Consider the following 17,681-nt stretch of genomic DNA (forward strand, 5'->3'; position numbering starts at 1 on the left):
GACTCGGAACATCCAACTGAGTGTAGGTACTAGAACGTTAATTGTATTGAGTCTTATTCGTCGATATGAAAGCAGACAAATATTAAGGAAGCTGACCAATTATTGCTTTATAGACAAAAATTATCCAATGAATTTGTCTTTGCTCTGAAAGTGGCCATCCAACCATTTCATAAAGTTCACAAAGTTTACAAAAAAGGGAAATAATTTTGCCAGCATTGTTCACACCGCATAGATGCTGCTTCAAATTTCATCATCCCTAACTTAAAACACCTTCTGCGTCCCTGCCAGTGGCCTCCTTCTTTTTCAGGACGTTCCAGTTTGGAATGTTTGGTTCCCAAACACTGATCCGTGGCCCTGTGTTCTCATGTGAAACATAATAAATGCACCAATAGTGATTTTTAGTGTTGGAATTCTGACGCCTCAGTTGGCTGACCAAACTGAAATATCCATAGCATTCCTAATATTTGTTTTCTAAGAAATTCCATTCAGTGTAGCGTAGCTCGCAGCGTACCTCTAGAACCTCACGAACGTCAGCAGAGCGGCTGCCTCTGAAATATGAAGAGTTTTCTTTTAGCTACTGAGCTGCAGACAGGGTTCCTCTGTTGTTCTTAGCCTTCAGCGTCTTCTCCACAGGACAGGAATGATTGCCGTGAGGTCGCAGTTTGGAATGTGAAAGTGCACAGAAACATGTCAGAAACGATTAGAACACTAAACTGTGATCTCTCACTGACTCCAGAGAAATCAGGACGAACCGGAATCAGTGTGAAGGCTGTTAAACACATTTTCAACATTAATGAGCAGCATTTCATGCAGTCAGTAGTGCAGTTAGTTCATCCACGAAAGGAGATCAGGGCCTCAGTCTTAAATAAAAAAGGAATCAAATATGTTGCTAAGAAAGCCCTGCATACCCAAACTGGTAATTGTATACGATATTTTTTTTATTTAATTACATACATTTTATTTAATTACATACAAACACAGCACAGCAGCAGCTGTGGTCAGTATTTAGCCAACCCACAGGTTCAGTGTTTCATTTTTAAATTTTTTTTTTATTGAGGCAATGAGACATCAGGAAAATAAAGAAACAGGACTCCAATGAAGGAAAAAAAAGGCCTAAACAGTATCTGGTGTTTGGTCACAAATATAAAAACACAAATAAATGAATGAATAAAAGGACCAATTTGGATTATAATGTTTTCCTTTTTCCTAACTCCTCCCCTCTGCCCTGCCCCCACTCACCCTTCCACTCCCTCTCTACCCTCCTTCCATTAAGTCCATTCACCTTACCCTTACCCCTAGTGCCACCCACCTAATAACCCCAATAATAATAATAATAATCATCATCATAACAATTTATTAATAATAATAATAATAATCCCCAAAGTAAATTTTACTTAACTAAACAGCCCAATTAACCCAATAAATGAACATGAGAATATATGATTAGAGAATTGGGATAGAGAGGAGAAACAAATTAAAATAAATAAATAAATACATTAAAAAAAAAAACATAATAAAAAAAATGAATAAAAAAAAGTGTGTGTGGGGGGGGGGGGTCAGTCATCTGGCATGGTCTGAAGAGAGTTCAAATAAGAAAGCAAGAGGTTCTACTTCAAGTAAAATGCAGCAGTATGGCCCCTCAGAGTAAACCTTGTCCTATCAAGTCTAGTATAGTCTAGTGTAGTATGGGGTAGATGGTAAGCCTGAGAGGTAAGGAGGAAGCTAGAAGTGTAGATACTGAAGATGAAGAAAGGGAGTGAATTTCAATTTTAACCCACAGCAAATTTGGGGAATGAAGCAAACACAAGACTTTTTGAATATGAGCTGCTCAGTAATAGAATAGAAAATTAGGAAGGGCTAAATTCATCAAATTTGAATCTCTGCAACAAGTATTTCCTCACTTTGGAAATCTTTCCATCCCATATAAAAGAAATAATGAGCTGATCCAAAGTTTTAAAAAAAGATTTAGGGAGAAGTAGCGGAATAGTTTGAAACAGAAAAAGAAACTTGGGCATAACATTTATTTTTACAGTGTTAATTCTCCCAATAAGTGATAAGGGGAGAGACTTCCATCTTTGTAAGTCCAGTTTCAATTTATCAATCAAAGGAGAGAAATTGTTATGGAAAAGAGAGGGCAAAGTTTGAGAAATATGGATCCCTAATTACCTAAACCCAGCAGGGGCATATTTAAATGCAATAGTGGAGTGAAGTGATAAAGCCAGTGAGTTTACAGGGTAACACTCACTTTTCTGTAAATTTACTTTATAGCCTGAGATTGATCCAAACCTCTTCAAGAGTGAAATAATAGGAGGAAGAGAAATTATTGGATCAGTCACATATAACAAGAAGTCATCGGCATACAATGATAATTTCAGTTTGATACCAGAACGAAAAATTCCACGAAAAGATGAAAGAGATTTCAGTGCAGTCGACAGGGGTTCAATAGTGAGGGCAAACAACAAGGGGGATAGCGAACCCCTGCCTACACAATTGGTGTGAACGCTAGCCATGGGGGAAGAATACAACAATTTAATCCAAGAAATGAATGTCTCTCCAAAGCTGAATCTACGCAAAACGTCAAATAGGTAACCCTACTCAACCCGATCAAATGATTTCTCTGCATCTAAGGAAATGATCACTTCTGGAAAAGAGGAGGAATGTTCCATAAAAATCGTATTTAAAAGGGTGCGGACGTTAAAAAAGAGGTGGCGACCTTTAATAATGCCATTCTGGTCTTAAGAAATTATTTCAGAAGAACGTTCTCCAAATGTAAAGCCAATAATTTCTCCAGGATTTTCAAGTCCACATTTAGGAGAGTAGGAGGGAGAGATCCAGATAGTAAGGATTCGTTGTACACATCGAGAAGAAGAGGAGATAACCTATCCCTAAATCTTTTTAAAAATTCAACGGGAAAGCTGTCAGGACCAGGTGCTTTATTAGTTTGCATAGAATTGATCGAAAGAGAAATCTCCTCTAAGTCTAAGGGCGAATCAAGAATGTATATAGCTGTAGTATTCACAGAGGGAAACTCCAGACTGTTGAAAAATGAAAGCAACTCTGTGTCATCGGAGAGGGATTCAGATTGGTAGAGTAGAATAAAAGGACTTAAAAACAGCATTTATAGATGGTGAATCAGAGCATAATGCACCAAGTGAATCTTTAATTTGGGAAATTGATCAAGATAATAACTGCTACGTGTACGCATGTGATTATGTGATCTGTTCTGATATGCTGTGTATGATATGATTTGTCCATGTAGGTAGGCTTTAAGGGATTCCCATAAAACAGAAGAAGTAACAGAGTCATTCTTGTTAATAGCAATAAACTTGTCAATTGAAAATTTAAAAGCATCATCAGACAGCAACAGGGAGTTAAACCTCCAAGAAGTTGGGAAATGATGATAATTTGAGAATGTCATATTTACTGTCAACGGAGCATGATCTGAAATAACTATAGGGTGATAATCAGAGGAAACAACGTTACCAATGAGAGAACCATCAATAATAGTCAATGCAGGAATACACTTGGTGAGGATGAGAGTAAAAGGAAAATACCTTGGCACCTGGGTTATAAAATCTCCAAGGGTCGACAAACCCATTATTGGACATGAAATCTAATACTGCTTGGGAAGTCAAAGAACGTGACAAAGTGCGAGTGCCTGATCTGTCTAAGAGTGGGTCAATTGTGCAGTTGAGGTCTCCGCCCATAATTAAAAGATGAGTGTTTAAAGAAGGAATAGAGCTAAATAACTTTTGCATAAAATTTGGATCATCAAAGTTAGGAGCATAAATGTTTACCAACAAAACAGGGGTGTTACATAATGTGCCGCGAACAATCAGGTATCTGCCGTTCCCATCTGTAATAGTTTTATCAGGGATAAGTTGGATCCCTCTCCTAATCAACACTGCTACACCTCTAGTCTTGGAGTTGAATGTTGAATGAAAAACATCCGTGGCCCAGTGGCATTTTAGCTTAGCGTGGTCACTATTTCTAAGATGTGCTTCTTGTAAGAAAATTACATCTGAATTTAAACATTTTAAGTGGGTTAGTACCCTACTGCGTTTGACTGGATTGTTTAACCCCTTCACATTCCAGCTCAGAAATCTCATACTAGTCCTGTCTTGATTAGACATAGTGCTTATTCACAGAGTAAAGTTGTAATGTGAAAGTAAAGAGATGTACCAGATGACCGAAGGGAAAGAGGGAGGGGAAAGGGAAAAATAAATACATAAAAAAAATAATAAAATAGGGAACCTACCCAAACTTAAACCCACCCAACTATAACCCCAACACTGTACTCTAAACCCAACGTGAGGGCTAGTGTAGTAGCTCAAGTCTGAGCTGATTATGAACAGGCCATACCCCCGATAGCACAGCATGACAGCCGAAAAGAGCCCCTGCAGAGCAGATGAACTGTAACAGCGACTATAAAAGTGCATGTGAAACCACGTCCACTTCCAAATGATTATGCCTTTGCACACCCGTACCTATAGATGTGCCCCCACATATGCTCCTGTATGGAGAAATCAAACAAAGTGAAACAATGTAAAGGAAATAAGAACCTTAGAATAATGGGTGAACTTAAAACATACCCTTGACTATAGTAAAAATAGCAAACGTCATTGGATACCTAACAAAAGTGAACCACCATGACTGGGGATATACCTTTACAAAAGATGCATATAAACTCAGAATGATGCAGCCCGACCAAGGTGTTCCATCAAAATGTCATGTGAGGGCACAGTAACAAGTCCAAATAACAGAGGAAAAGAAAGAAAAAGGAAAAAAAGTCCAGATTAGCTTGGTGACGGGATGCAGACCCGGTCCACACTTTACTTGGCTCACAAGTAAACAAGGTAACAAGGAGATGAAGCCTTTGGCTTCGTCTGGAGAAGTGAAAAGGTGCTTTGTGCCGTTATAGGTGATCCGAAGTCATGGGGGAAATAAGAGGCTATAGCGGACCTCTTCCACATCCCACAGCAGCTTGCAAGCCTCGTTGAATGCTGCACGGGCCGTTGCAACTTTGGCGGTATAATCAGGGAAAACCGCGAACCTCATACCAGATATAGTAATCCATTGCCGTTGCCTGGCTCTCTTTAAAATCTCAGCACAGTCAGAACAGTCAGAGTAATAGTGCAGCCTGGCCATGATGGGACGCGGGATGTCACCTCTTTTTGGAGCTAGAGAGCGATGAGTGCGGTCAACTTCAGGAGCTTTGTCCAAGTCAAAGGCCTGTCGCAGCAACTCCGCCACTCCAGAATTGGTGAGCGAGAACGTCTCCCCCTCTGGGACTCTGACGATCCTGATGTTCTGGCGGCGAAACCTGGACTCCAGGTCATCACATTTAGCATCTAGTGCGCTCACTTCCTTTTGTTAAAAGCTCCACTTTAGCCTGCAGTGCTAACACATCCCCTGTGTATGTGGTCAGGGAGTGCTCCATATCTGACACTGGATTTCAGACTTGAGACCTTGTTTTTAGAGCAGTGAAATCACGTATAATTTCAACCTTCATGTCATGTAGCTCGGACTTTATCACTGCCCTCAGCTCTTCGGCCACAGCCTGCGTGATCTCGGATCACAGAGGAACGATGCTGCCAGACCCGCTTGAAAGATTTACCTTTTGAACTAGTCACCTTTTGTTAATGAGTAGTACAGGACAAAATCATAATATAATCCAATCATAATTGAGATCAGCGGTCATTTTATAATCACTACTTGGCACCAAAGTTGAACTGTGAGTAGCCTGCAGATTCCCATACCTAATCAATGATGTCTAAAGGCTCATTCCAGCTCAATTGAACATAATTATCCTCGCTACACTTAATCGCTCCTTGTCTGTCTGGTCTTGCAGGGAATGGTGATTGCGGAGACAAAGCGGCAGATGCATGAGACTTTAGAAATGAAAGAGGAAGAGATTGCTCAGCTGCGCTCCAGGATCCAGCAGGCTCTGTCCCAGAAAGAGGAGCTGCAGGAGCAGAAGGAGAAGGCAGAGAAAGCAGGTGAGTGCTCGTTGCTGTTGCTGGGCATTTTGTATTTGCTTTCGGCACATGTTTATTGTAATGGCTGAAAGTGAATGATCTCTGTAGCGTTTGAGGAACTGGAGCGAGCTCTCGGGGTGGCCCAGCGGGCGGAGGAGGCGCGGCGCCAGCTGCAGGCTCAAATGGAGGAGCAGGTAAAACAGGTGGAGCAGGCAAGTGAGGAGGAGAGGAGGAGTCTGCAGCAGGAGCTCAGCAGGGTCAAACAGGAGGTGGTCACCATAATGAAGGTTAGTTATGTTATTAGTGAATAGAGAATAGATGGAGATGGAGAATTAAAAAAAAAATTCTTTCTAAAACTATGCATAACTGTGTGGGGTGTAATCGGAGACATTGAGAGCAGTTTGGTGTGAAATGGTTCAGACGTCTGATGGTGATAGGAACCAGGCGTCACCATGACTACAACACATATATAGACATTTTATTTTCCATCCAGAACCACCAGTGAACCTACACAAGTCTTCTGAGTTTATATGAAATGTTGATGATGGAAAATAGTGGAAAATCCAAAATAATACGTTTTCTTTGAGGACTATTTTGCCTCACAGTGCCCTGCATATTACATATCCCTCCAACATGAATGAATTTTAAAGCCAAAATTAGGTCTAATTAGGCTCAAAACTATCATAAAACAGTGTCTCAAATTTCTTGACAGTGGTGGTGATAGGAACCAGGAGTTGCCATGTCTACAGCACAGATATAGACATTTTTAGAATTATGCTACCTAATGTTGGACACATTGTTTTATGACAGTTCTAAGAATGTGTTAGTTCTAAAATGTTTTTTAAAAAATTGTTTATGGTGGAGGGATACATGTGAGGCAAAATAGTCCCCAAAGAAATCTTTTCTTTCAAAAATCTTTTTCTTTCCAGATTTTCCACTATTTTCCCATCATGAACATTCCATAAAAACTCAGAAGACTTGTGTAGGTTCACTGGTGGTTCTGGATGGTAAATAAAATGTCTATATTTGTGTTGTAGTCATGGCGATCCCTGGTTCCTATCACCACCACTGTAAAGACATCTGAACCATTTCACACCAAACCACTCTGAATACATCTTAACCAAAATTTGCAAAAATTGGTGGGATTCCCCTTTAAGCTGTCCATTTTCTGAAATCTGAAAAAGAACCTATTTTTTTTTAATTTATATATATTTCAATATTTGACAAGCAAACTAGGGGGAGAGCTTGAGTTTGCTTTCTGTTCACAATTTTTAAGTGCTACTGTATACAGTTATTTCTTTTGTTCGGTATTTCAATTCCAAAGTATGGTCTTGATGCATCCATGCCCCTTTTGGAAGCACCAGCAGATTCTGTCACACTGTTTCATCCCCAAAGAAAGAAACGACAGCATGAATGACTTGTTAATCCAGAAGCTTAACGCTGAGAATCATGGTGTTCCGTGTATTTAAGACTGAGTTTATTTAAGCACATACAGCTAGGAAAAACCATCGATCTACTCACAACTTATACCAATCGATAGATAAGGATTTACCTTGTATTACAAGGCAGTTGGTATTTTTATGAATCACCACTCCTCCTAATTCTTTCTCCAGGCTCTGGAGTGTGAATTTTTAACGACGTAGCCATCATAAATCATAACTGCCTGAGCAGGCACATTTGTTGGCCAGTCTTCTGTGCTTAAATCTGAGTTTGTGTTTCAGTTCTAGCAGTGGAGACTGGTTCTGTTTCTTTCATCAGGTCCTCTGAATCCTTAACATAACATAAAAGCTTTTCCCAGATTTGTAAATGGTGGCCTGCTGCTCACCTCAACTGTATAAATATTACATTCTTTACAAACACTAACCGTGTCAGCTAATGATTTATCAAGACTGTACTTTAGAATCTTAATCTAGAACACAAGCATTGACTGTATACAGTAGGGCTGGTAAATGAGAGCAGAAAGCAAGTTTGAGCTTTCTCCCCTTAATTGTTATTAAATATTTAAATATATTCATGTTTTAAATACTTTGTTTTTTTGTGAAGTCAATATATCTAGTACATTTTCAGACATTTTTACCTGTTTTAAGGAATCTTATTTTATAATTAAGTGTCTTATTCCATTGGCAGATCATTTTAATTGTTTTCAGTATTATTTCAAGAAAGATGATCTGCCAGTGGAGTAAAAATGTCTAGAAACAGGTTAAATAATTGTATATTAGTCGTATAACAATATCATAATGAGAAATATTACATGTATTGACTAAATTTAAAGATGTGCTCTTGCTGAGACGTCTTTTTAATAATGCAGAATTTTAAATTTTAAAGGGTTATTTCTCTTAAATCCACCAGGGGGTGCTCAGGATAAATTATCAAGCATCCTCAAAAGCCCATGATGTTTAAAGTATTGATTCAACCTCAAAATTTGGTTGACAAAAAAGTCAGTTCTAATGTGTTTGAGCATTACATTTCCACTAAATCCACATGCTGGTGATATTGCAGTCTTTAGAAGTTATAGAGCTTCACTACTTTATAAATATTACTAGATTATTAGCTTGCTGTGCCATAGCGCATCTACATTTGTAAGAAATGTAGAAGAACCTTCTGATGCAGATCCTTCGGTTACTTCACGCAATAATGTTTCAGCACATATGGTATAAAGTAAACATACCACTTTATTCTGCTCAGCAGTTAAGAACGTGTTAGATGTGTCCCAAAATCTTTCTGCAATTTAAGTCTAATTAAAGCCAAAGCAAATGTTGTTTTGTTTGTTCGTGGTCAGCAATGATGCTTTTCTGTGAATTTGGTAGTAAAATAGACAGCTTATTTTGGTTGAGATGTAAACAGAGTGATTTGAAGCTGTTTGGTGTGAAACCACTCTGAACCACTCTGTTTACATCTAAATCATTTAATTATGCAGAAATTTTGAAAAATCGTAAGAGTTCCCCTTTAAACATTCACGTGTGGTGTTTTTTTTTTTTTTTTTTTTTTCTCATTGGAACGGTCATAGTTTAATTGGATTTGACAAATATTCTAATAAATCAACTTTTTACATGAATATATGTTTGATGATGTCTGAGTCACAAGTCTTTTATCTTTTCAGAAATCTACAGAAGACAGGATATCCGAAATGGAGCGTCTGCATTCGGAGGCTCTGGCTGACAAAGACAAAGAAATAAGTGCCCAGATAAACCAGGCAGTGGTACATTTGTCCTGTTGTTTTAACCCTCACACTGACTAAGTTTGTAGCCCATGAAGTTGTAGATATATATGAAAATGTGCTTTAACAGTTTGCCTTGTTTTGGTGTTGGCTGTTCAGGAGCAGGTTCGAGAGGAGCTGTTACGTGCAGCTCAGGAAAAGGAGCAGCAGGCCTTTCTGGCTCTGGAGGAAGCAGAGCTGCAGAAGGCTGCCCTGCAGGCTGATGCCAAGGCCAGAGCCAAGGATCTGCAGCTCGAGCTAGAGAGCACCAGAACTGTGAGTTTATTTGAACTCGTCCTATCGTGTCTTCTATGAGGCACCACAGTGGGGTGTGCTTTCATGGCCAAATCTAGCCACTGCTCAGATAAAGTTCATGGTCAGCAGCAATTTGAATCCAATCCAAATGAGAGCTCAGCAGATTTCAGTATTTGTAACATGTTTATTGGCCTGGATAATTCAAATACTTGAGTACTCGTATATGGTCACTGCCAAAATACACAAAATATATTTTGTGTATAGTGTATATAAGTGAAAACACCTGAAATTTAGTTAATATAGCTAATATTTCACATTATTAGATAGCTTGATTTTTATTATGTACTCAATTTCTAGGCATTTTTTGTTTCACTTCATTTAATCTTACGAAAGTGTCTTGTTTCATAAGCAAATTATTTACTTGTTTTAAGCACTATTTCTCAAAATTAGCAAAATGATCTGCCAATGGAATAAGACACTTTCACCAGATAAAAATATATAGAAACATATAATAATAATAATAATAATAATAATAATAATAATCTTATAATACCATAAAAAGAAATATTAGGTATATTGACATTTAAGATGTTTTTACATGCTGAGATATCATTTTTGCAGTCATGGTGTTGCATATTTTTTAATTTCTTTACACATTAACTTGTTTGGCTGTAGTTTTGACTGTTGAGTGATGTTCGGGTAAAGAAACTGAGCGTCTTCATTCATGGTTTAGCTGATTCCTGTAAGATCTAAACAGCCAAAAATCTATTAAATCTATACAAATTAAATTTAAAGGGCCCATGTCATCGTTTAATGTAAAGAGTGTAATTTGTGAACATTGGTCTACAGCAGTTTAGTCCCACCCTTTCGCGCTGGAGCTATCAAAAGTGTTTCAGACTGAATTATGCATTTACGTCCATAACAGCTGGTGCACAAATGCCAAAATCATCGATAGACACTGTTCTTCTGATTTGGAGTACCTGACAGTTAAATGCAGGCCCTTTTATATCCCTTATGAGTTTACCGTTCTCATGGTAACCACTGTTTACATTGCACTGGACGCTAATGCTAGCATAGCGCTCAGTGCCATTAGCTCCCAACAGAACAGCTATCCTGAAGCAGCTCATATTATAGCTGGAGGAGGGGAGAGATACATTAGACAAGGTCTACTCAAACATCAAGAACAGTTTTAAATCAACATTATTACCACATCTGGGCCAATCAGATCATTGCTCTATATTTTTAACTCTCCTCAAAAGAAAATCTCAACCCATCACAAAGACTATCAGACATGGCCTGAAGGAACTTCCTCACAGCTGCAGGACTGCTTCGAAAGAACCAACTGGGATGTCTTTGAGGATCAGGACCTGGAGGAGTACATATCAGCTGTGCTCTGCTACATCACAAAATGTGTGGACAATGTCACAGTGGACAAAAACATCAGGGTGTAACCAAACCAAATGCCCTGGTTGACAAAGGAGGTCCGAATTCTCCTTAATGAGCAGAATGCCACCTTCAGGTCTGGTGACAGAGCACTCTACAGTGTGGCTAGAACCAACCTAAAGAGAGGCATCAAGGAGGTTAAGACCACCTGTGACAGGAAAGGTGCTGAAGGTATGTGCAGACCAGCTGTCTGTGGTCTTTACAAAAATCTTCAACCTGTCCCTGTCCAAATGCATCATAACACCTTGTCTGAAGTCTGCCACCATCATTCCACTGCCAAAAAAGACTACCATGAATGACCTAAGTGACTACCGTCCAGTCGCACTCACACCGGTCATAATGAAGTGTTTTGAGACATTGGTTCTGCATCACATCAGAGCCATCCTCCCACCCATCTTTGATCCACACCAGTTTGCCTACAAAGCAAACAAATCTACAGAAGATGCCATCACCACTGCTCTTCACACAGCACTCACATACCTGGTGCACCAGGGGAGCTATGTGAGGATGCTCTTCGTAGACTTCAGCTCAGCTTTTAACACAGTCATCCCCCACAGACTGGTGACCAAGCTCATAGACTTGGGACTTTGACAACCCACCTGCCTCTTGATCAAAGACTTTCTGAGACTGGCCGCACCCAGTCTGTAAGATTGGGTCTCCATCATTCCTCTACCCTCAAACTCAGCACTGGAGTGGAGGGGTGCGTGCTTAGTCCACTTCTCTATGCTCTGTACACCTATGACTGTGTCCCAACCCACTTCTCCAACACCATAGTAAGGTTTGTGGATGACACGACAGTGGTTGGACTTTAAGGAGGAGACTCTGGAGGAGACGAGATCGCCTACAGGGATGAGGTCCAGGGACTAACTGAGTGGTGTTCAGGAAATAATCTCACCCTGAACTCCTCAAAAACAAAAGAACTCTTTATAGACTACTGGTGGAAAGTCCCCACACCACTGTACATCAATGGGGACTGTGTTGAAAGAGTCCCTTTCTTCAGACACATATTTCTGAAGATCTTTCCTGGACCACCAACACCATGGCAGTGGTCAAGAAGGCACAGCAGAGACTCTACTTCCTGAGAATTCCCAGGAAAAACAACCTTCAGGAGAAGCTGCTGGTGTCCTACTACCACTCCACCATTGAGAGTGTGCTGAAATACTGCATCTCAACGTGGTACAGCAGTTGCTCAGTGGCAGAGAGGTGAGCACTGCAGGGAGTCATAAATACGGCCCAGAAAATCATCTGCTGCCCACTGCCCTGCTGAGGCAGCGGAGGCTGAACAGATCCTCCAGGCAGGGAGCCAACATCCTGAAGGACTCATTTCACCTAGGACATCATCTGTTCGTCCTGCTATCCCATCCGGGACAAACAGACTTAAAAACAGTTTTTACCCCAGAGCCGTACGGGAACTGAAGACTTCCAAACACAGGCACTGACAAGGACTTTTTATAGAACACTGTGCTCAGTCAAAGTGAACTGAACACCACAACTCTTCACTGGCACTGACTTCATAGGACACTTTACACTGTTCCTGTGTACCAGTTCACCTCTGTCCTATTTATTATTCACTGCACTATATCAAGTGTGCAATCTATATTCTTTCTGTGCAATAATTCTTAAGATGTGCAATATTATATAACTCTATAAGTATCCAGGAATGTGCAGTAACTAACTGCTATGTCACTTGTCTATTGTCTGTTTAGAATATAGTTTTATTGTCCTTTTTCTTTATATTTAAGATTTTTATACTATTTTTCTTAAATCTGCACTTTATATATTTTAGCGTTTAATTGTTTTGTGTGTAGGAAGTGCCGTTGGATTGCTGCTCAATTTCGTTGTACACTGTGCAATGACAATAAAGGCATCTTATCACATCTGTCTCCTTATCTGACATCACAGCATACCTGTCTCCTTAACTGACATCACAGCACACCTGTCTCCTTAACTGACATCACGGCACACCTGTCTCCTTAACTGACATCACAGCGCATCTGTCTCCTCATCTGACATCACGGTGCATCTGTCTCCTCAACTGATGTAACATTTAAGCTTATCTATCAGCATCTTTTGGACATCCATCATAAAAAGGGACATGTAAATGTGTGAAACTGCTTAGGATTCTAAAACTAAAATAGATTTATATTTTAAATTTAAATGAACAAATTTAAAATTATGGTTAATTTTGAAACGTCAGCATTGTTTTCAAAGATGCTCTTAGGAAAGAGTGTTAGAGTGCTCATCTGGAAACACCAAGTATTCAGAGTCTGTAAAATACTATTCAGGCCTTCACTAATGCTAACATTATTCTGTTTGTTTTTGCTTTTCAAATTGTAGAGAATACTTGAACTGGAAAGTTCTCTCGCCAAGAGCTCACAGGAGGAGGCTACCCACTCAGATCAGCTTTCGGCAGAGAATGAAGAACAGAGGAAGAAATATGAAGCTGAGATATCTGCTCTAAAAGAGAGGCATGAGCAGGAGCTGGAAAGATGGAAGACTGAGCAGTCAGAGGCTATGAACCAGCAGCACTCTACTGCTATTGAAGAACTAACGCAGAAACACAAAGCTGAGATTGAGGCACTCTTGAAAGAGAAAGAAGCAGAGTTTCATGCCCATGTTGAAGATATAAATCAGAAAACATTGGAGAAATTGGATGTTAAGCAGACTGAGCTGGAAGCCTTGTCCTCTGAGCTGAGCGATCTGCAGAAGACTAAACAAGAGTTGGACGAGAAGTTTGTGGCCTTCAATACTGTTAACAACTCTGCTCAGCAAGAGTTTGAGGTGAGACTGAAGGAGGAACAGTTGAAACATCAGACCGAGGTTGAAAGCATCAACCGTCAACATGAGCAGACGCTTGGAGGAGTGGAGAATGACCTGAAAGAAGAGCTAAATCAAATAAGGTTGGTTTTAGAAGAGAAAGAAAAAGAGCTTGAAGAACATGTTCAAAGGGGAAAAAGTCTGGAGGAAGATGCCAGAAGGGCTCATCAGGATGTAGAAGCACAGTTGAAGGAAATGGAAGATCTCCGGCATACTGCACAGGGTGAAAAAGAGGCCCTTGCTGAGGCTAGCAGTCATCTGAACTCATTAAAAGGAGAACTGGAACAGTCAAAGAATCAGCTGAGTGAGCTCGAGAAGCTTCTTGAAGCCAGCCGCAGTGACTGTCAACAGAAAGCAGTCTGTCTTCAACAGAAGACTATTGAAAATGAAGACCTTCAGCAAACGGTACAGAAAACTATCAGTGATCTGGCTGAAAAAGAGAAGTCACATGTTGAAACATGCAATGCAATGCAAGAGGAGCAAAGCCAGTTAAAGAAGCAGTTGGATGAGGAGAAAAGTTTCTATGAGAAAAAATTGGAGAGCCTACAAAAAGAATTGAATAGCAAGTTGAAATCCCAGGAGACCAAGATGGAAAAATTCAAACAGAAAACCAAAGAAATGCAAGAAAAGTTTAAGAAAAAGCTTCACGAGCAAGAAGAAAACACCAAATCAGAGCTAGCCAAGAAGGACGAAGAGCTTTGGCAAAAGGACCAACAGGTAAAAGACAAGATCCTTGAGATGGCTCAGACAAGTTCAGAAGGTCTTAGCAATGCTTTGTCAGATTTAGAGATGAATCACAAAGAGCAGTTAGAGAAGCTTCAAGAAGCCCTCAAACATGAGCAAGAAGACCTTCTGCGCCATTCGCAGGAGAAGCTAAGCCAGCAGGAGGAAGAGTTGCAGGAGAAACATGCACTCACTTTTCAAGAAAAAGTGCAGGAGTTGGAGGAAATCTCGCAACAGCTTTCAAGCAGCAGAGAAGAGAAGAACAAGGTGGAGCTGGAGGTGAAGAACCTTAGGGAAGAACTTGCAATGAGGGAAACTACTGTACAGAAACTTCAAGCAGAGCTCAGGGAAGCTGCTGTAAAGCTGGAAAATCTGTCTGAAGGAGAAGACTTGCTGAAAAAGCAGATAGAGACTGTAGAAAAGAATCTCAACCAGGCCTTGACTGAGAAGAACCTCTTTCAGGATCAGCTCTGTAAGGCTGAAGAGACCAGTAAAGAAAGATTACAAGCCTTCTCTGAAGAGCTTGAAGACACACGCAAGAAGCTTAGCATACTTGAAACTTCCAGGTGTAAGGAAGGTGAGGACCTGCAGAGGGCTCTTGAAGAGAAAGCTGCGGAGCTTCTGACGAAGGAGAAAGAGTTCCAGGCGCAAATCTGTGCTATGAACAAGGAGCTGGAGCAGCATTGTGAAGGTGTGCAGGCAATATTAAAGGGATTCTCCGACGATCTTTGCAATAAAGTGGAGGCCAAAGTCAACGACCTCCAAAATAGGGTCGTACATAATCAGAAGAAAGTATCCCATCTTATAAATGTCATTGTGGCCAAGAATGATAAAATTGGTACTTTAGAGAAAGAGCTTCAGCAAGCCATAGAGGAGAGCCAGGGCGTGAAGAGCTCTCTTGACCAGATGGCCCTTCAACTAAGCGCGAATTCAGAAACTCTTAAAGCCTTAACAGTAGAGAAGGAGTCTTTGCAAAAAGATGCTACCAATTACTCTCAAGTACTTTCTGAGAAAGTCGTTTGTATAGAAAAACTTGATGAAGAAAATAAAAACATATCAGAGAAACTTAAAGCAAATATTTTGCATATGAGTAACTTGGAGGGTATCGTAGATGACCTGAAGACCCAGTTAGCACGTAGCATAACTGAGAAGGAGGAAGCCATATCTCTGCTGAATCAGCAGCACAGTGAGGAGAAGCAGAGTCTCAAAAGCCAAATGGAGGAGACAGTGGAAAGGGCTGAGAAAGAAAAGAGCTTGGCTCTTGAGCAGGTGGATACTCTCAGGAACAAGATGTCAGAACTGAAAAAGAAAGCAGAGTCCAAGTTCACTCAGAACCACAACACTGTCAAGTCTCTTCAAGGTAAGATAGAAGAAATGGAGAGACAGATATCAGAGAAGGACGAGCACCTTCAGAGACTCACTGCCAGCATTGACAATCAGTCTATCAGTAAGTCAGAGATGGACCAGGTGCTGAGTGAGAAAGAGCAGAAGGTAAGTGCCTTGACCTTAGAGTTGGACAACTGCACAAGGACAATCAGCAAGTTAGAGGAACGTGTCGAATTGCAGACGAAAGAACGGGAACAGCTAGCGGCCGAGTTGCGGCAGCATTGTAGCATCAGGGAGAGCGAGAAGACAGAGCTGGTCCAGCAGCTCCAGCAAGCCCAGGAGCAGTGCTCTCAAAGAAGTGAGCTTGAGGCAAAGCTTCAGTCTTTGGAGAGTGAGATCCAAGATGCCAAGCGACAAATGGAGATCCAGCAAGGAGACTTTGAGAGGGAGAGGGCAGTTTTACTGAAAGCAAAAGATGAGGCTTTGAAGGCGGCTGAGGAGAGCGCAGGGAAAGCCACCGAGCTGAAGAAGAAAGCTGAGCAGAAAATCGGCTTGATTCGAAAACAGCTGACCTCGCACGTTGAGGAGAAGGAGCAGGTCATCAAGAATCTGCAGGCACAACTGGAGGATGTCAGGCAGAAGCAGAATGAGAGGGAACAACAGATTGTGAGGTTGGAGGATAATAGGGGGATCATGGAGGAGGCTATGAACAGCCTAAAGGAGGAGCACTCAAAGCACCTGGAGCAAGTGCGAAGTGATGAGTTACAGCGAGAGAGCTCTTTGCAAACTTTAAAGGACATATATGAGGAGAAGTTGGCTGCTCTTCACAAAGATGCGTCTTCCAAAGAGGAGTTGGCTACGGCAAGAGACGAGGAGGCCCTTTCAAAGCTCAGGGAGCTGGAGGAACAGAGTACTGTCCACCAGGCTGAGATCAGCAGGCTTGAAGCAGAACTTTTGGAACAAACTGCACTGGTCCAGGAGCTTCAGAAGACCTGCTCAAATCTCCAGGGCCAGCTTAAGGAGAAAGAGGTAAGTTCCATACAAAGAGAAGAATGCTCTGTGGAGCAGACTAGCAGTGTCTTAGCAATGGAGCCCTTGAGATCTGTTGAGATGGAAGAAAGGGACGCAAATGGGAAAGAAGAGGACTGGAAGACTGAGAAGGATCTCTTGGTGAAAGAGTACGAGATAAAGCTTCAGGAACTTGGCAGAAGCCTGGAAGAAAAAGAAAACCAGCTTAAAGCCCAGCAGAGCTCACAAGGAGAACTCGGAGACACAGATGTTCTTACAGACGGGTCCAAAGGCTCAGAGAATGATCTAGATAGAAAACTGTTGGAAGCAGAGAACGAGAAGCAGAAGATCCAGAAAGATTACACCCGACTACAGAAAGATCTCCGCTCGTTGAGAAAGGAGCATGAAAAGGAGCTAGAATACCTGAGGAAAGAAATGGCAGAGGAGAATGAACAGAAGCTGAGGTAAGAAGACTCATGATCATAGTTTTTTCCTGTTATCATTCAGGAAAAATGGTTCAGTTAACACTCAGTTATTAAAGCTTGCAGTTGTGTGCAAACGTTGGTCAAATTACTTGTTTTGTTTATTTTCTAAATGAAAATAACACTTTTTACAGAAAACAGTCATTTTAGTGTTTAATTTCTGTGTATTTGTTGAGTTTAACATAGTGGAAAAAATTATATATATATATATATATATATAATTATATATATAAAATTATATAGATATATAATATATACGTTTTTGTCATTTATTAGTTTTTGACATAATTTGAAATTGGCTGTTGATCTTTATACTGTGTGTAAATTTCATGAGGAATGGACCAAAACAAACAGCCCAAAAAGACTTGGAAAGAACTCTGGTTCCATTGACTTACATTAAAAGTAAAGTAGGTTTTTTACCTTCTGCTGTAACGTTACCATTTTGGAGATCCG

General features: G+C 40.5%; 1 protein-coding gene across 3 annotated transcripts in view; it reads left to right on the forward strand.

Annotated features, from left to right (window-relative positions):
• The window catches only part of golga4 (golgin A4), an 82,278-nt gene that overhangs the window by 40,311 nt on the left and 24,286 nt on the right, over positions 1–17,681 (forward strand). For all 3 annotated transcript variants that reach the window (XM_017702647.2, XM_017702648.2, XM_017702650.2), the window contains 5 exons: positions 5,852–5,999; positions 6,087–6,265; positions 9,079–9,177; positions 9,295–9,450; positions 13,210–17,210. In XM_017702647.2, coding sequence (XP_017558136.1) covers positions 5,852–5,999; positions 6,087–6,265; positions 9,079–9,177; positions 9,295–9,450; positions 13,210–17,210 — 4,583 coding nt within the window. The remainder of the gene's footprint in view (positions 1–5,851; positions 6,000–6,086; positions 6,266–9,078; positions 9,178–9,294; positions 9,451–13,209; positions 17,211–17,681) is intronic.

This window comes from Pygocentrus nattereri, chromosome 5 (genome assembly GCF_015220715.1).
Source record: "Pygocentrus nattereri isolate fPygNat1 chromosome 5, fPygNat1.pri, whole genome shotgun sequence".
Taxonomy (NCBI): Eukaryota; Metazoa; Chordata; class Actinopteri; order Characiformes; family Serrasalmidae; genus Pygocentrus; species Pygocentrus nattereri.